This window comes from Eurosta solidaginis, chromosome 1 (assembly GCF_040869045.1).
Source record: "Eurosta solidaginis isolate ZX-2024a chromosome 1, ASM4086904v1, whole genome shotgun sequence".
Taxonomy (NCBI): Eukaryota; Metazoa; Arthropoda; class Insecta; order Diptera; family Tephritidae; genus Eurosta; species Eurosta solidaginis.
Window position 1 is genome coordinate 16,052,727 of NC_090319.1, and position 20,778 is coordinate 16,073,504.

Below are 20,778 nucleotides of genomic sequence, written 5' to 3' on the forward strand. Positions count from 1 at the left end.
ATGATCACGAAACAGTCACGAAACCCAAAATAAAATCTGGTGGTGTCTTTTTGCACACTTCCAATCTTGCTTAAAGCTACATCTTTTATGACCTGTTGTCAATGGTGCAGGTCAAAAACTATTTCCAGTTGGATATTTTAAAACATTCTTAAGATTTCGACTTGTATGACCGCCAGATACTCAATATTAGAGTTATAAAGATTTAAAAATAAATAATAACTGTTGTTAGGGATCTCATCCTTCTTCCCTACCCGTTTGCTATAGAATTTTGCCAGAGTCAAAGGTCATTTAACTGTGGAGGCAATTTTAGTGTCCGAACTATACTATGTACTGATTGGACACTGCCTTCTGGCTTCACATACCTATAAGTTAGGTCTCGTCGTATGGGTTCCTGGCCACTGTGAAGGCACCAACCTGCAAACAATAACCTCCGCTGGTTGGGCAAACCCTCCTCTAAACACCTGCAAACACTGCCTGCGATCTCTAATCACGGATCAAGCAAACGCCAGATGGGCCATGGAACCTACATGTAGTTTATCCAAGCAAATATGGCCTAAACTGGATGAAAGGAGATCGCAATCGGTGATATTGTTAGACCGTATCTCTATAAGCCCACTAGTGGGCCTTCTTACAGGTCACTGTCTCATGGGCACTCACGGTGCCTATATGGGCCTACAGGCAAGTGACTTCTGCCGCAGCTATAGGGACGAGGAGGATATAGAAAGCACTATCTATGCCACTGTCCCGCACTTTCAAAAACCAGATACCGATGCCTCCACAGATACTCCTTTGGGTGCCTTGCGGAGCTTGAATCTACAAACACAAACGACATCTTGCGTTTCATTAGGAAAACGCGCTGGTTTAGCCTCACTGGGGTCTAAACTTTCTTCTTCTTCAAAAGTAGGGAAATAGCAAATAGGGGCCCCGCGTGGTAGCACAACGGGCCACAATGGCCTACGTGAGTTTCCGCCTGGACAACGGGGGCAGCCACTCCAACCTAATCTAACCTAGGCCTCGTCAGTAATAGCAAGTGCAGGAAGTGTGAGCTGCAGGAAGAAACGGTTGAGCATGTTCTGTGTTCATGACCTGCGCTCGCCAGGTCAAGGCTCCAGCTATTAGGGGCGGCATAGTTGCCAGATCTCGAGGCAGCAGTTAAGCTGTGTCCTAGAAAACTGCTAGTATTTGCCAAGAGGACAGAGTTATTCTATAACGTATGTCCTGGCACCTGATTGGGGTTCTTCCGTTTGGTCGTCAAACAAATTCTGGTAACACTATGGACTAATTCAGTCTATGTGAGGACTTTATTGACCGGACAGTGTGTTATTGTAGAAATATTTCTATGATAGGAGTCAACGTGACTGGCAGCCTTCAAATTTTTACTGATTATATGTAAAGTACGCTTTGTTACTAGAACTAGAACTACCTCCGATATCCTATTTTTGTTATTGTTGTAGTCTGCTACCGTTGTTAAACTACTCTAAAAGAAAGTGCTGAAGTAACTGGGCTTCATGCATAAAATGTGAGCTCAATTTTTTGTTTAAGAGGTGGCTTCTTTGTTTTTGCAACACAGTCAAAATATCAACTTTTACTCAGAAAATAGCGTCAGAGCAAATGCTCACTTTTTATGTCTGTATCCATTGCTTAATTTATTTAAAGCTTTTTTATATTTCACTAATTCTTTAATCTTTCTTTAGATTAACGCCTACGAATGTGTTTGCGTACCAGGCTATACCGGCATCAATTGTGAAATCGACATAAACGAATGCGACAGTAATCCTTGTACGAAGGGTTCCACATGCATCGATATGATCAATAATTTCACATGTTCCTGTATACCTGGCATGACGGGTCGCTTATGTGAGAATGATATTGATGATTGTATATCGGCGCCATGTCAACATAATGGACATTGTATTGATGAATTGGGTGGTTTTCGTTGTGATTGTACCAACACCGGTTTTGAGGGGCAACTGTGCGAGCTGAATATCGATGAATGTGATTCACATCCTTGTCAAAATGGTGCATTTTGTATAGATGAAATAAATGATTACCGTTGTAAATGTTATCCGGGTTATACGGGTAAAAATTGTGAAACCGATGTAAATGAATGCGATAGTAATCCATGCATGTATAACGGTTACTGCTATCAGCGATCGAATATGACGTTGTATCAATTCAGTCAAACACAGGACATACCAGAGTTCTTCAATAGGCCATTTTCCTACGAGAATGCGAGTGGGTAAGTGTTGGCAGCAAAAAAAGGTGATTTGGGAACAAAAAGTGTTGCAGAAAATATATCCATTCATATACCGAGTAGCGTAACTCTTTAATCTACTATAACTTCTTTCCGTTATAACTGTTCGTGGCCCCTAAAGTGTGAATGTCTCTTTTCAGAGTTTGGAGAAAAATTGCCCTTCATTATGAGTCGGCCCCGAAAAACACTTTATTAAAATTTGATTGAGTGATGCCCTATCTCAGAAATCGTGTAATAAACACCCTTATTGCACAAATATTATTCGCTCCATTTTCCGATATCGAAAACTTGGAAAAACGAAGCAAATAAAAGTAGTTCCTCACTTTTGGCAGCGATCTTCCTTTCAATTTGTTTTCGGCTTGGGTTATTTTCTCTTCATTCTTGTTTAATTTTCCTCTAGTTTTCATTTCATTCATTTTTATTTGGTTTCAGTTTCACAACGCCATGCCTAAAGTCTTCTTTGACCTGTACCGGGTACTTTTTTTTGTCGGTTACGTGAAAGAAGTAAAATCTTTATACACTCACCGGGTTGTTAAGCCTCGAAACTACACTATCCAGTACCAGCGAGGCTCTTCAAGTTTAAGACTCCATTCTTCTTGATGGGCTACTCGCCAAAACCTCACCCCTCACAGTCAGCTTTTGGTAGCACTTTTGGCAGCGATCTTCCTTTCAATTTGGTTTCGGCTTGGGTTATTTTCTCTTCATTCTTGTTTAATTTTCCTCTAGTTTTCATTTCATTCATTTTTATTTGGTTTCAGTTTCACAACGCCATGCCTAAAGTCTTCTTTGACCTGTACCGGGTACTTTTTTGTCGGTTACGTGAAAGAAGGAAAATCTTTATGCACTCACCGGGTTGTTAAGCCTCGAAACTACACTATCCAGTACCAGCGAGGCTCTTCAAGTTTAAGACTCCATTCTTCTTGATGGGCTACTCGCCAAAACCTCACCCCTCACAGTCAGCGGTTTTGTAACCGCATGTAGCAAAACTTGAGGTACGGAAACTTCTATACTTTTGGGCAACCGCCTTCTTCTTTCAGGAGAGAATATTCTACTGTATCTTCCGACCATATTCCATCTGTGACTGACGCTCGTCATCTATCAATAACACTATCAGTGAATATATCACCAATTGCCTCTTAAGCGCTTCCTTATTTGCAGTACGAAGTGGTACGATTCGAAATAACGGTTTGTCGTACGTCGCGAATGTACCCACAGTATAGGCTGTCTTACCATGTGGAAATTGGGTCTAGTAGAAGTCGGCCAAGTGAGGTGTTTTCGCCTAGTTGGAGCAGCGACAATCCAACCTATCCTAACCTGAGTCAACCCCCCCCCCCCCCCCAGGCATCCACTTTAATCAAAGCTTCGATTCTGGGATTAAGTTAGCTACTTCTGCATGGAGAAGTAAATTACGTTCCTTTTACAACGAAAAAATACATCGAGTAAGATTAACTTACTTATGCGTGGCTTTTTCCCGCCTATGGTCGCCGTTAACTGGCACACATTTCCTATAGCATGCGCAGTCTTGTCGCCAGGCTTGCTTTCTATCCGCACTCCAAGGCATTTCGTGGAACTCTTGTACCGCCCTGAGTTCTGCACCGTACAAGAGTATTGTTACGAATTTAGTGAAATTCCGTTTATTTGCAACCTTCTGCTTACGTTCGTATCGCTAAATTGTTGAATAAAACACGCCAATATTCAGTATTCCAAAATGGTCTTTGTGGACTACTTTGAAAGAACTTCGCAATTAAACTTCACTTCGCATATCAGTTGCGTGTTTAAATCAAACTGATTCCAGATTACTCAGCTTTTGCTGGTTTTATACTCTGTGCCCAAATGTCTAGACGTTTCTTCTGCTAAAATTTTCTACTTGGTTACCAGCTATACGCTACCAGCTATAAACTACAGATAAACGTTTATAGCCTCTCGCATAGCCATATGCGCGTGCATATGTGAATACTACTTCCAACGATGACTACATCTGTATGTGGGTTATCTCTTCGTTGCCTTGTATGTATGTGTGGTAAATGATGATTATTGTGTTTATGTAGCTTGCTTAATGTTTATGTTGTTGTGCCTTTATTTAATAACCTTAGAGATGGTAATATTCGTCACAGTATAGTCTCCGAATCCAGTAAGATAAGCTTTCTTACATGTGGCTTTGGTCCGCTCATGATCGTCGTTAATTGGCACAAATTTCCTATGTCGTGCGCAGTCTTGTCACTAGGCTTGCTTTCTAGCTTCACTCAAAGGCATTTCGTGGAACTGTCCGTTTCTGCTCGTTGGTTATCAATCGTTATATTTATGGTAGCGGGAGTCCGTTACTTTGTGAGCATTATGATCTCTGGTTTCGTTGTCGCTATCTGACGGCCGTGATCATGATTCCATCTATATACACTGCGTATTTAATTTGCCTGATCGTATTTATGCGTTGTTATGCAAGCGAAGAGGACTGTCATCCGTAGCATTGTCGGAACCTAGCACCGAACTCTGTGCTGCTCTGCCTGTTATTCTTGCCTTGATTTGTTTCGTATTACACAATCTTTAAATAATTAGATATGAAAGTACATACCTTGAAAGGGTGTCAAAGGCCCCGAGCATGCCATAAGCCTTGCGAATTTTTAGGTATTTTTGATGTCCAGCATGATCAATGAACTCTGGCGCTAACTGTGGAGTCACTTTTGGGAAAGGCATATGGACAAATCTCTGAACCTTTAAATATCGTATATCCATCATTTTCCAGCTGTGTCGAGCATGCATTGTGGCCGGAAGAAGATATGGAGTCGGGCGCTGTATTGCGCTAATGCACCTTGCTTCCCAAAATTTTGAGGCTGCTTTTTATGGATGTACCATCAGTTGCTGGTGCCTTTCCTGCCTTCATGCTACGCTAGGCCGTTTTTACCTCTCCTTCGTTGAACAGTAGCATTTTCACAGTGGGAGACGGTCCCATTTTTTCATGTTCTTTTCGCAATAAATTATTGCTACTTGAACGTACTACTGGGTATATGATATTTAGTTCCACCTGTGATGAAAAGAGTATCGGACTAATTTATTATTATCACCAAAACTAAATATGTACTTCTTAATTAAATATCTTGTCTCTGTAATTTAAAGGTATGAATGCGTTTGCGTGCCAGGTATTATGGGCAAAAATTGTGAGATTAACATCAACGAGTGTGAGACGAATCCGTGTGGTAAACATGGCACCTGTAACGATGGCGTAAGCTCTTGCACCACTTTCAACTAAACATTTTATGATTAATCTTTAAAATTTTAATGTTAGATCGGCAACTATACGTGCGAATGTGACCCGGGTTTCGAAGGACGCCACTGTGATGTCAATATCGATGAATGTGAGAGGTAAGTGATAAGAACTGAGCTTGCTTTTCTCAATATAGTCCAGCATCTATAACGTTCCACATTTCGTATGCTATAGATATCAACCCTGTGGCGCGCATGGTACATGCTTCGATGAAATTAACGACTACACCTGCGATTGTGATGCCAATTATGGTGGTAAGAATTGTTCGGTACAATTAATTGGTTGCCTTAATATGCCATGTCAAAATGGTGGCTATTGCAAACCATATTTGGTTAATGAAACCGAACATCTATTCAATTGCTCTTGCCAGCATGGTTTCCAGGGTGATATTTGTGAGAAGACAACAACAATATCGATGGTCGTCAGCAGTCTTATAACGGTAAAGACGCAACGTGAAGAGGGTTACGATATTAATTTACAATTTAAAACCACTTTACCAAATGGCGTACTCGCTTTTGGTACCTCAATTGGACATAACGAACCTGTTAGTTATATACTGGAGTTGATTAATGGACGCTTGAATTTACATTCGTCGTTACTCAATAAATGGGAGGGTGTTTTTATTGGTTCAAAATTGAATGATAGCAGTTGGCATAAGGTATTTGTCGCTATAAACACTTCACATTTGGTGCTTTCGGCCAACGACGAGCAAGCCATCTTTCCGGTGGGTTCATATGAAACAGCGAATGGTAGTCAACCTTCATTTCCACTTACCTATTTGGGTGGTACAATACCAAATTTGAAATCATATTTACGGCATTTACCACATCGTCCATCGAGTTTTGTGGGTTGTATGCAAGATATTGTTGTTAATGGTAAATGGATATTCCCCGAAGAGCAAGGCCTCGAAAAGGATACAAAATTAACTAACATACAGGCGGGTTGTCCACGCACTGAGCAATGTACGCCTAACCCGTGTCACTCGAATGGCGCTTGTACTGATTTGTGGCACACATTCTCCTGCACCTGTCAGCGCCCACATTTCGGACACACGTGCAAATATAGTAATTTGGTCGCTAAAAGATTATCCAACATATTCCTCACATTGTTTTTTCTCTTTTTGTTTTGTAGATATAACTGCCGCGACTTTTGGTCACGAGAACACTACTCACTCGGCTGTGGTTGTGGAGACTAACGATGCTGCTCGCCGCGCTATTCGTTCCATTCTGGATATCTCGATGTTCATACGTACACGTGAGCCAACTGGGCAGGTATTTTATTTGGGCAGCGATCCAAAGAAGATAACTCCTAAAGGAACACGTAAGTATGAGTTTACGGGTTATATCATCGGTTATCGGTTTTCGTAACCCAAGAGTCATGTTTGTTCTATAAATCCTATCTGCACAGCGAAATATTTATCTAACCATATATGTACTTCCTGACCTATACATCGTACGGAATGGACAGCACGTAATATTGCTCGAAATGCCTTCTGAGTTATTTGCGGTTTTAGAAAAATATTTTACTCCCTCCCCCTCCTTTTATTTTCCCATAAGAGGTTTCAAAAATCCGTATAGCTCTGAATCGTTCGAGGTTGTAGCAATTTTGAAAACTCTGCCATCATTATCATTTTATAACAGTGCTTCGCGCCATCCAATAGCTGCTGTTACTCACTATATCCTCCAAAGGATATTCAGGTAAACTAGCATCAGTTGAGCGCGCACCAAATCGCAAAGGCGATTGAACTTTACCTTCGTCGGTAGGTAGTACCTACTAGGTACTTCTTTTAGCATTAATAAGTCTGCTTGGAAGATATGTCTCTTCGGTGTGAAAGACTGAAAAGATCTTTGAGTATACTCGCTCATGTAAGTACTGGTCTTTGTTGGACACCTGAGCGGTAGTGTGATAACTTTTCCTGGGTAGGACGGTTGCAAAGTGCGGATGGAGTTCGCGGTATTCTTAAAGCATCCCTGCACCCCGAACCCCGAATCGTCTTCCAGCCACCTTGCCTGGCAGCGGAGTAGCTACGTCCGAAAGCATTATCTCCAGCGTACTAACCCAAGGAGATGCCGAGACTCCATTAGAGTTCGATAACTCCGATAGGCAAGAATAGTAATCCGATAGGCAAGAATAGTACTAAGAGGCGGCCAGTCGACAGGAGCTTCCGTCCGAAGATGGTATGCCCTTGCAGGAGAGATTGTAAATTGTGCGAATCAGTCTGCTTAAAAGGTAAGCTCGTGTAGCAGTGACGAAGAATAGCATTATATTTCACTTTCATGAAAAGCTTATAGCTGTTAATAATCATGTACTGGCTGATCACCCTGCCTATGTTTGCGAAGCTTTTTTCTTGTGGTACGATTAAGGGCACATGCGAAGTTGCAATGGGAGTCATAATATTGTAATGCTACGTCACAGTATAATGCTGCCAATTGTAGTCTATGTCCACTGGATATCCTGTGATGTACTTTTTGGAAGACTGTGATCTTTTTTTGTGTAAAGGCGTTTAATAATTCTACTTCTTTCCAGGACTGTGAACTTAGCGAGGATGTCTTCAAATAAGGAAGCTTCCGCGTATTACTCATTTTTTCAGCGACTTGAGACCCAGAAGTCTGGGCTCCACTGTTAGTATACTACTTGGTTTTCCAATCTAGTAAAAAGACTTTAACTGCGACTTAAGATTTCATAGAGAAAGGATAATCAGGTTTAGTTTTCACCTCGGGGTCAACGCTCTAAAAAAGTTATTGTTTTTACATACATGCCAATTCTAAATAATTTTTCCTGGCGAGCTTTGTTTTATATTTTTTATATGACAACGAGAAGAATCCCTCCGAAAAAATGATTTTATGATTGGGTGCATAACGTTTATTTTTTATTTATTTCTTTATATAGCTGATACCGGCGAATCTTACGTAGCCGCCGAACTGCACGGTGGCGAACTCTTAGTAAAAATGCAATTCAATGCTACACCAGAGGCCTACACTGTGGGTGGAAATAAACTCGATAACGGCTATAATCATCTCATCGAAGTCGTGCGCAATCAAACCTTGGTACAAGTCAAACTCAATGGCACTGAATATTTCCGTAAAACACTATCCTCCACCGGTTTATTAGATGCGCAAGTGCTCTACCTTGGTGGACCACCAGTAGGTGAACAGACGCAAGCACCAACAATCGCAGGCACTGATCCAACGCTAGCAACGGCCGAAGAAACAGCACTGACTAATGAAATGGAGGCAAAAGAATATTTTAAGGGAATCATACAAGATGTCAAAGTAAGCAATGGATCGCACACCATGATTGTTGAATTATATCCGCTTAATGAAGATGATTTGTTGTTGCCACCACCTTTTGGCGTTGTCACTATCGATCGCAACTCAGTACTGAAAGGCGAGGTCACAGATGATTTATGTCGCAAAAATCCATGCAAGCACAATGCGGACTGCCGTAATACATGGAATGATTATGTGTGCACCTGTCCGAACGGTTATAAGGGTAAAAATTGTCAAGAGATCGAGTTTTGTCAGTTAGTTACTTGTCCAGGCAATAGCAATTGTCAAAATCTTGATGATGGCTATGAGTGTTTGGCCAACATAACGTTCAAAGGTAATGAAAAGAATCCTTTGGCATTCACTTATTATGGTGAGATATTGCCAGAGGAGCCGAAAGGATTTGTAAAGCCCGTAATTGAAATCACTTATAGAACGCGTGCGGGAGGTACTTTGTTCTATGTTGAGAATGGTGAGAGTTTCTTCGAAATTGGCGTAAATCAGGGACAAGTTACGGTAACATGGAAATTGAGTCAAGAACAATTTGGTGATACCAAACGCTTTACAAAGGACACATCCGATACGAGCCATACGGAGTCCATGAATCAGCCAGAGTAAGTTTGAAATCATTAATAGGTGAAAACAAAAATAATTTACCACATCTTCAACAGCTGGAACCACATTTACTTACGAGCGCAAAACGGCAAACTCGAGGGTGGCTGGAAAGGTTGGGAGAGTATGGTCGATCCTTCGCCTGCTTTTTCGGCTGACATTGATCAGCTCGGCGTCCAGGAATTGTTCTCCAGCGATACACAAGTATATTTGGGCGGCATGCCCACTGATAGTCGACAAGCACGTGGCAGCAGTTCATCACAGCAGGGTTCACAATTTAAGGGTTGCTTGGGTGAGGCGCGTGTTGGTGGTCTCTTGTTGCCATATTTCTCGAACGCTGAAATGTATCCACATACTGAAAATGTTTCGGTACAACCACATGCACAATTTCGGCTGAACTCAAGCAAACCCGCCGAAGGTTGCATACTCTGTTTTGATGCGGATTGTAAGAATGATGGGTATTGTGGCTCACCCACAGAGCAATATGCTTGCAAGTGTCAAGCTGGTTATGAGGGAGATGACTGTTCGATTAATATCGATGAATGTTTGACAGCGACTTGTCAGAATGGTGCCTCTTGCATTGATAAGGTGGCAGATTTCTTGTGTCGCTGTTTACCGGGTTACGATGGTCGTTTCTGTGAGCACAATATTGATGAGTGCGCCTCACAGCCATGTCATAATGGTGGCACATGTACAGATTTAATAGCGGCATTCCAGTGCGATTGTACGGAAGACTATGCTGGTGCACAGTGTGATTTGCTAAAGCAGGTGACATGCGAAAATTTGCCCTGTCGCAATGGATCCACGTGTGAGGATGGATTAAGTAAGTTTGTTCAACGAATTTTAATTTTGTAGGCATACCGATAGTGATAGTAAAAGAGATAGAGATGGATCGGGACAAGGATATTGATAGGCAGACGAATAGGGATATAGTTAGAGGTCGGGGCGGTGATTGTGATAGTAATAGTGAAAGGGACAGAGATGGTGATATTGTTATTGATATTTATAGTGAAAGTAATAGTGATTGTGATATTGATATTGGTAGTGACAGTGTTAGTGTAAGTGTTGGTAATAGTGAATAGGGACGGAGATAGTGATGTGATAATGGAAGGGATATGGTAAGGGGTAGGAATGGAATTATTTATGAATACTCTCTGTACATTCTTTTACTAATTCACAGTAACTATTCTTCCCTAAAGACTCGCTCACAAACAACAATTTCACTTGCCTTTGCATGCCCGGTTTTGAAGGACCTTTTTGCGATGTGCCCTTTTGCGAAACGACGGCATGCCAAAATGGCGGTCTTTGCATTCTATCTGATCCATTCGTAAGTTATCTCACAGTTTAGTATTTACTTTATATTCAGTAAAAATAATTCCCTCCGCAGACACCATTATGTCAATGTAGTATGGGCTACACCGGACGCTATTGTGAGGTAGACATCAACGAGTGTGATCCCAATCCTTGTTTCAATAACGGCGAATGTCACGATCTAATCGGAGCCTATCACTGTAATTGTACGAATACCGGCTACGAGGGCAACAATTGCGACATCGACATTGATGAGTGTACTTTGGGTATCGAATATTGTGGTGGACTGGGACGCTGCATTAATTTGCCTGGATCATTCAAATGCATTTGCCAGGATGCCTTCTGTGGTGTGTATTGTAATTTTACTGATCCCTGCAAGAGTGGACAATCGCCTTGCATGAATTCGGGTATTTGTGTGGAGTCGTGTGGTGATGAAGCGGATTACACATGCAATTGTACGTTGGGTTATGAGGGCAAGAATTGTGATCTGGTGGTGAGTATGAGATGAGCATGAGAAGAAATTTACAGCATTTTTAAAAATTTTAATTTGTTCTTTGTTTATTTAGATGACTGCCAAGGATGAGGGTCCTTCGACAGCCGATATTGCAATCATCGTGATACCGGTGGTGGTGGTGCTTTTGCTCATTGGTGCAGCGCTTTTGGGTACATTTTTGGTAATGGCACGCAATAAACGTGCGACACGTGGCACGTACAGTCCCAGCGCACAAGAATATTGTAATCCGCGTTTAGAAATGGATAATGTATTAAAACCGCCGCCAGAAGAGAGACTTATTTAGTCACAGTTTGTAGTTGTACTTTGTGTAGAAATCGAATAACTAATTTAAAAAATGATTGTTTTGCTTTTCATTTTTAGATAGTTAATGTTAACTTTAAGCAATAAGAAAAAAAAAGCAAATATCTATGTATGTTATTGTGGACATAAAATGTATTTAACCGTCCATTAATTTAGTGTTAAGCAATGACTAAGTGATGATTAAGTTAAACTAAACCGAACAAGAGCTCACGAAACTATGGCGAGAAAATTCGACAATACTTTCGATATTCTTTTAGATATATACAATCATTTATTAAATGCGCGATCAAAAATTTATATAGTTATTTATAATAATAATACAAATCTAAAATTTAGTACGAAAGTAAGCGATATTTAGCAGGAGCATTCCTTTAAAAGACGTAAAAAAAGTAGACGTTAAAGTATTTAAATAAAACGCTCATATAACTAAATATACACATATTAAATATACTTATAAAAACGGTTTAGTGTTAAGCTTGAATTAATTACGTTACTACCCAATAAGCATTATGAATTCGCCTCGAGTTTGCGGAGAACTCTATTGTTGTCATAGTAGTATGGCGCGATAGGTCGGCGAATCCCAGCTGTTCGGCGTGGCACCTAGCATATATATATACAACTAGCAGGGTACCCGGCGTTGCTCTGGTTGGGCTGATACTAATCTAAATAAGACGGTGTATTTTAAAGCATTCCTTGCCGTCACTCAAAGTCAAGCAATCAGTATATAAGATTTTATTGATCTTCAAAATGTATCTCCCAATTTTTCTCATTCTTACCCTTTATAATTTCCTTATCCCTCCCTCTTCTTTTTTTACACTCTCTACCTCAACCCATCCCTCCTTCATCTAATTTATCATGCTTTGCTTTATTTTTCAAATTTTATTTTGTCTCACACAATTCATACTCAAAATCTCATAACTTATATCAAAATATTTTAGCTACACAATTTTTGTCTATCATCTCATATCGACAGCTATTTTTACAATGAAATGCTTAAATTTAATAAAAACCGGCTTATAATAATTGAATTTCAATTATTATGTTTTCTAAGAGAAACTGAAAAGAAAGAAACATTTACTGGCATATTGCGATGGAACCATTTCGAAAACCGCCAACGTAACCATCATCAGGCAATTTTGTAATGTCATCAAAGGTTTCACCGGGATTCGAACCGTGAATCACATGGTGAAACTGCAGTTGCCTTTAACCACTAGGCTATCCTGCTGGTTTAAGGCAACTGCAGTTTCACCATGTGATTCACGGTTTGAATCCCGGTGAAACCTTTGATGATATTACAAAATTGCCTGATGATGATTACGTTGGCGGTTTTCGAAATGGTTGCATCGCAATATGCCAGTAAATGTTTCTTTCTTTTCAGTTTCTCTTAGAAAACATAATATTTGAAATTCAATTATTATAAGCCGGTGTTAAGCTCATGAATTCTTAAATATAAGCATAAACTGACCACACCATTAAACAAACATACATTTAATAAAAACTTCAATGCTATGACCAAACAGAAGTTCTGCACTTAAGTGCGTACATGGCGTATAAGTAACTTTTGCTGACTTACAAAATGTGTCGCACCACCCAGTGGCGCACGTGAAATTGAAAAAAAAAATTTAGTTTAAAATTCTTAGTTCTGAAATATGAAAAACCTTCTTCTTGATCGAAGGAACCTATAGCCAAAATTTGGTGATGATTGAAGTGTGGAAAATACGTTTCCATAGGGAACACACACACACACACAGAGAATTTGATGTTTATATATATAGATAGGTAGATATACAACAAATTCATTTTTTTTCTGGATATTAGACCAAACCACTTTTACTTTAGAGCTTGATACATAAGCAAAACGTGATTTAGAGCACGTTTACAGATGCATTAATCTAAAATAAATCCATAATAGTAAATCAACGCGTTCACATACATATGTTCCATCCCTAGGAACTAGATTATTAGCTGTCGAATTTTCTGGTTTCTCTTTTATTTCGTGCTTCAATTTAGATATTACATCATAGAGATGGTTCTAGATCTAGGAAAAAAATCTAAAATTTTTTTTTTCATAATTAACGTCGACCAAAGGGAAAATTTATATAGAAAATCTAGTTATTTAATTACCGTTAGGTATAAAAACGAAGATTATCTTGTTATATGTAAACTGGCATGTTGTTCCTTCATTCCTTACTTGAACTAAAGATTAAATAAAAAAATAAATGTAAGGCACGATAGCCTCCGAAGAGATTTAAGGCCGAGCTTCTCTTCCAATTTGAGTCGTGTGAACCCAGGATCGTCGGTGTGTTGGGCGGAGCACGCTATTATCACACCACGGATGCCGGTAGATTTATTGTCCTATTTTAACACTTTTATATAAGCTTCACTTGTATGTTTCTATGTTTCGTTTATGTCAAATAATAAAAAAAATTTACATATAAACATCGGTACCAGTGTTTTTAGATGGTACCCGATATGTTTGCATGTAACTGGAGTATTTTTAATAAAATAACACACCCATAAACTTATATAGCAGGCAGTACGAGGCGTCAAAGACTTTCTAAAAATTTAAAGCAATTAGTTATACAGCAACATAAGAAAAAATTAGTGGATCTTAGAGTGCGATCTCAAAAAAACGCTCAGCGTTACCATTTTTAAAGGTTATGCCCGAACTACGATTCGGTTGCCGATATTGGATTCGAATTTATTGCACCAAAATGAGTCGCATTGCCAGATTCGCCACAAATTCTTTTTGTATATCTTTATAATATATCGCTTTTAACTCCTCGAAGATCTACTGATTTACACATTACCGTACAAGCATGGATCAATATCTTCAAAAAAAATTGGCTTGGTTCGATTCCCAGCTGAGTGCTGTGGTTTTAGCAATTCGAGTATTTTAGCTTTTTTGAATCGTTGGAGATCAGTCACAAATAGAGTTTTTCGCTCGAAAAAAAATCACGTAATACTACAAAAAATAAAACGCAGCACACTTTCCTGAAAATTAAATTTTCCGTGTTTGAATGGCAAAAAATAAATTTAAGAAGAACGAATTGCAAAAGTTATCCGCTATTTCGAGGCGATATTCTTTTTTGTGTTCATTGGGTATATCATATACATATATGTACAAGGGTCATTCCATGTCAAAGCCGTCAAAGGTTGTAGTCGACACCTTTCGTATTACCTAGAATAGGTTAGGCTCTGCCTAACGCTTTATTAAGTAACGTCCTTTCAGAACTGGGTTGAAAAACACATAAGTTCAGTACATTTCGAGCTAGGATAAAGCGTTTGTGAAGAAATGGAATGAAATTTGTTCTGTACCTCGATCCGAAAGAAAATATGCCGATTCGAATGTTTAACTGAAGTTCAGAAAATTACAATTCATGTTCACAATTTCCCTCTTAGCTCACAAGGACACAATTCAAGCTCAGAAATGTGAGATTGAAATGAAGGGGGCCTACATCAGAAAGAGACATTTCAGTTATTACCCGCTAAAGAATTTGCTACGATTATTTGCCGAAATAGTTTTACTGCGTCTAAGGACTTATTTTTTATATAATTATCAAAGAAATTTGTATGAAGGGATTCACACCCCATTATTGCAAATTTTCCAGAATGAATTTCTTGGTTAAAATATAAAAAAATACATATGTGTTAGTTGATTTGAGGACAGACGTTCTTTTTGCATTCCCGTACGTAACGGACAACAAAATCATCAAAGTGCTAGCCCGCCCATATCGGGAACGCAGTGATATGATCACATTAAACCTCTTCAATCATCCAAACCACTCCTTTCGTGAGAAAGTTCGGGTCGCCAGAGCCACGAACAGACGTCCTCCACTTCGATGCGCGGCGCAGTTGCGTTAACACCGTTCTTGACAGTTTGCGTTTCTGAATGCAGAGGAGAGCTAGTGCTAATATTAGTTAAAAAAAAAAAAAAAGAATTTCATAAATTCTAAAAACCGAAAACCCATAATTTTTAAGAATGTGTCGGTTTGACATTGAATGACCCACTTGGAAAATTTCGCTCAGATATAAAAATATATGCAGATAATTTATTTAAATACATAAATGTATGTAAACTATTTTAGACATAAAATATAAAACTCAGTATTGTGTTTTAAGGCCAAACGAGCAAATAAATCAAAAACGAAACATTTTTAAGTTGTGCATAGTAAAAATTGTTAGTCATAAGCTAATACATATGTATACATCAGAAGAGCTGGGAAAAATTTATTAATTTTTGAATGCACTAGCGTTTTAATGCTAATGTGAAAAACTAAACGAAAATTTCAATGATAAGGGAGTTCAGATTTTTTGTATTTTGTGTTGGAAACGTCGCTATAGCAAATAAATGCCCATATTACCGTTTACAACTCGACTCTGGTTGGGATGAAATTTCCCAATTTGATATTACAGATTACAACTCAACCTGTCAAAAAAAAAAAAATTGTCGGTTGAGTTGTCTAGTCTAACAACTTTTTGTGACATTACCGTTTACAACCCTTTGTTGGTGTAGTTGCCAAAGCCGTCAAAATCTTACAACTGATTACTGGCAGCTGTCTCATACAATTTTGCAGTTGTTTTGACAAAATGTAACGTTTTACAAGACGGTTCACCACCTAATTTTTAACAAAAATTTTCAAAGTTGGTATCAAAAGCACGTTTCGACCTCCAATTTAAGAATCCGAAAACAAAAATAAAAAAATTAATTTCTGTCACATCATTTCGGTTCAAATTTGCATGTGGTTGTTGTATTTTGCCAGATTTTTTGTACACCCTAATGCAGAAAGGCTTTGGACCCACCCAGGGTTATTTTTACAAGTCCCCGCCAACGCAGAAAGATGTTCTGTGCAAAAAAACTGTGGATGGGACCTCATATTTCTGGGCCATTTTGTGGATTTTTGTAAATATTTTTCGACAGAAATAAAATTTAATTTCCGCTTTCGAATCCTAAAAACGGAGATCGAAACGCGTCTTTTGATACCACCTTTAATAAGAGTTAGATGGTGCACGGGCTCATAAAACGTTACCAAAAAAAAAACAAAAAATTTAAAGCCGGCAGTTAAACCTTTGTTAATCAAACAATAATCAATAATTTTGCACACATTTATAGAAAAAACTTCTTTTAAACGAAGGATTACATTGAATAACTTTTTGACTTTATGGAGTGACATTCCTAAGTTGGACTGAGGCTGGCCGCAGTTCGGATGCAACCAAAATAGGTTAAATTATGCGAACACGAGTCCCATTAATACTAATCACTACTCCTGGGAATCCTGTTTTAGAGTAAAATACAATTTTTGCAGTTTGGGTTTTAATCCACTTCGCACAAATATGCTCCTCAATAATATCTAAAACCAGTCCACCACCAAAATCATTTCCACAGCATATTTGATAACTGCCGTCAGCAAGGAATCGGAGTGTGGCGCATAATTTTAAAAGGATTTAAATGTTCCGTATTTGCCATGGAGTAGCATATGCATAGCCGTATAATTTGTTTGTGTTTGTGTAAAAATACTACACCAGTTTGCAAATACGATGATGCTAGACCATTTGCACAAAATCCTGCACTCCCCTATTAGGGGATATCATATTGATGCATATAATTATCAATTTACGCTTAAAAAGCCAATGACCCATGAAACTTTCATTGAGATTACTGGTGATCTGACGAAATTGTTCTTGCAGGGAATATCAGATGTTCGAAATGTTGCTTTGCTTATTGCATTTCCAATGCAAATTTTGTAATGCTTGACAGGTGCATATGCGTGTGCTTTGTTTAGGTATTATAATGGTTTGCAATGGAAATATGCTATGCAACGATGCAAAACCAACTGCACCTGATCGTGAACTGGCGTTATAGGGAGTATAAGGGTACTTTTTGGCACTTTTCGTAATTCCTGCCCCATTTTAACAGATAAAAATTTCGAATTTCAAGCAATGCTTACATATATTAAAAAAAAATGTTGTCTAAAAAAATCATAGAGATCGGTCATATATATAACTTATATCACATGTTTGCAACGCATCAAAAACTACGGTTTTTGAGGTTGCGTATTTGCCATGACGTAGCAAATGCAAAGCCGTATATAATTTTTTGGAGAATGCAATGCTAATTATCTATTGCAATGCTAAATGTCTATTGCTGTAATGATTGCATAAAGAAACTTTACTATTTTCCATGACTTGAGTGTCGAAAGGTGATCATGCCAAGTAGTTTCTTGCTTTTCGACCGAGAAAGGTTCAAAAAGATATGCCTTGATCGGTAAAGAGCAACCTATTGAGCTTTCACCAAATCTTGGTCATAAATTTTAAGCTGAGCCGTCACCTATGCATTACATTATGGTTACTCCTTCTGTTGGGAACAATAGTTTCAAAGTTGAAAATTTAATTAAACCTAGTATCACAGGGAACTGCTCTCGACCATTGAGATAGCTTCTGAGCCGCATTTTTTCCCGTTCGGATTGCTCAAGAGTTCCAGCATGACTGTGTGAAAAGTCTTACATGGTGAGTTGCCACATTAACCCCTACTCTTGTTTGGACAGATTGTGCTATTCTGGTTATGCTATAGATTTAATGGAGTCGGAGCAAGTGAGTGGCCACAAGTATATCAGCTAGTAAGGAAGTATCATGTTCTGAAATGCTAATTCCCCTAATGTACGTTGCGTTTTGTAGGTTCGGGCGGGGTATCCATGGTTGACCATACTTTTCTTAATCAAAACAGAAACTAAAGGCCGTAAGGTTAGCGTTATACAAGTATTTTTCAAACGAAAGTAACCCCCTAAAGACCTTATCCAGTATTATAGAAAGAAATTATACCACACCCTAAAATAAATATAGAACTATTTCATTATGGGATGCGAAACAAAGTCTTATTGCTTTATTTCCTATGACATTATCGCGCTTAATCAACATAATGATTTCATTAAAAAAATGCAGTACCGTAATTAATACATTACATAAATGAAATGAAATTTCCAATAGTTTTTTAACATCAATGTTTTCAAATACGAAAAAAATTACGCCGTTATGAAATTCGTATGTAAAACCATCCCCTGATTTCGAAAATCGAGTTCATTTTTGATTCTATGGTACAGTTTTTGAGATATTTGCAATTTACCGTTATTCGAAAAAACCAAAAAGATGGCTCCCTTTAGTTACGTATATCTCACGAACGGGTCAAGCAATTGCAAATAAGTTTACAGAATCGGAAAGACGATAAAATTTGCTATAAATGCATCATACATTATTTTTTGCTCAACCATATATATTTTTCGAGATATTAGCTCATCATTTCAGATTTTTGTTTTTTTTTTTATGAAAAAATATGAAAAAAATTACTTTTTGCGAGGGCAGCATTCCAAAACCACAACTTTTTTTTCCAAATGTTTTATATTTACGTAGAGCTCTGTTTAATTAGAAAAAAGATAAGCTATCATCGAAGAAAATCGATGCAAAACTACGTAAGTTATAAGCGATCAAATAAAAATACCCAGGTTGCGCAATTTCAACGTATACCTCAAAACGTATGTATGTATGGTATAAAGAAGAGTGAAATATCTAGCTATGCTCTGTCTATTTAGTTAAAAGTTCAATTTATGAATGAAATTACCCATATTTTTAACTTTTTTTTTTTTAATTTATTTATGTTTGTACTATATTCTAAAAATCTTTATCTTAATTTTATTTTACTATGTAGTCGAAATAATTATGTGTTCGACTTTGACGCTTATTCAGTTTAGGATCGGTTTCTCTTATGAGAAACCAGCAGTAATCACCCATCATTGCGACGTCCCAGAATCCTTGATATCGATTTTCAATTAATTTCATTTGCTGATGAAACCTTTCACCATGTTCGTCACTTTCGTCGCCAATATTTGCCGGAAAAAAGCTCAAATGTGAGTACAGAAATTGAATTTTTAACGACATATTTACGCCTGGAACGAAAATATTAGTTAGGTAAACAAGTTATAGAATTTTGGGAAATTAGTTTTAATAAGCCCTTAATATTTACCCATGTTCGCATAATTATTGATTAAGTCGTTCACTATCTGCTAGTAGTTAGGGCTTTTGTGTCTACCGAGAAAAGAAGCAACGACCTTTTCAAAGGATTCCCACGCTGCTGCCTCAACTGATGAGAGTAGTCCTATTTACTGCAAGTGCGATCGGGATAGAAGGCTTTTTGTTACCAATATGCAATAATACAGCCTTCAAACTCAGTTTATTGCTGTCTATGAACAATCGCCACTCTTTTGAATCATATGTTTGACCAAACTCTTTGAATAAACCAGGAATGTCGTTACAGTAGCATATACTATCTTTCTTGGTATAGTGTTTAGAAAATAGTTCGTGACGAGTACTACTATATATCACCTTAACATTGGATGACACAAATTTAAATTGTTGCATACGAGAAGTGTGGACCTCAGCCTTTTCCTTGGATAGTTCCAAATCTCTTATCTAATCATTAAGTTGTGCTTGTCACAGAACGTTTCTCTCGTTTCCCATGCGAAATTCAGTACAACTTGATTCCCCGCACTCAGATATTGCTGTTGACAATGGAACTGGATCCGCAACTGCCGTTGAATGTAGTACTGGTAATGTCACTGTAGGTACGCTGGCATAGGTTACTCTTCTTGATCTTCCAACGCCAAGTACTTTTGTTTGACAAATATAACACTCTATTGAATGGCAAGTAGGTTCTCTCCATATCATTGGTGTATAAAATTTTATTTGTTGTCCTGATTCCGACTGAATCAATTCTACTCGACATGATGTGCACAAAGTGTTCGGTGTCCATGGTTTTTCAGCATTTTTGGGCTCAATGCCAAAATACTTGGAGTATAAAGTTTTCATATGATCTGAGAAGACTCGTCGTCGCCTTATGACAGTATATTGGCCACACATGAACAGAACATATCTGGATCGTTATTACACTCAAATTCTCGCGTCCGTTTACTCATTTTATTTTTTTTAATAAATCACGGTTTTGAAATTTGACTTATGAACTGAACTATCTCCGGCGAGCCTTGCAGATGTTATGAAGTTTCAAGGCGCATTAACTCATATTTATACTCGGAACAAGAATAAAATTGAAAAAACCAAATCTTACCTAGACAGAAAGGTTCCTTTTTATACGAAGCCGGGAAAAGAAAATAGATGTAGGCTTTAAAAATTTTCTGGGTCTTATAATTTAGAAAATCTACCTGCATACTTACCCATAAGTGACGGAAATACATGTTTATAACTACATGCCTACAGC

The 20,778-nt window shown here is 38.3% G+C and overlaps 1 protein-coding gene across 13 annotated transcripts in view; it reads left to right on the forward strand.

The window, feature by feature from the left end:
• crb (crumbs) overlaps window positions 1-12,654 on the forward strand; it is a 68,939-nt gene extending 56,285 nt beyond the window's left edge. For all 13 annotated transcript variants that reach the window (XM_067781641.1, XM_067781649.1, XM_067781558.1 and 10 more), the window contains 10 exons: window positions 1,695-2,239; window positions 5,366-5,471; window positions 5,535-5,611; window positions 5,688-6,577; window positions 6,645-6,833; window positions 8,403-9,393; window positions 9,451-10,214; window positions 10,591-10,718; window positions 10,779-11,195; window positions 11,269-12,654. In XM_067781641.1, the coding sequence (XP_067637742.1) occupies window positions 1,695-2,239; window positions 5,366-5,471; window positions 5,535-5,611; window positions 5,688-6,577; window positions 6,645-6,833; window positions 8,403-9,393; window positions 9,451-10,214; window positions 10,591-10,718; window positions 10,779-11,195; window positions 11,269-11,499 (4,338 nt within the window). In that variant the 3' untranslated portion in view covers window positions 11,500-12,654. The remainder of the gene's footprint in view (window positions 1-1,694; window positions 2,240-5,365; window positions 5,472-5,534; window positions 5,612-5,687; window positions 6,578-6,644; window positions 6,834-8,402; window positions 9,394-9,450; window positions 10,215-10,590; window positions 10,719-10,778; window positions 11,196-11,268) is intronic.
• The last annotated feature ends 8,124 nt before the right edge of the window (window positions 12,655-20,778 follow it).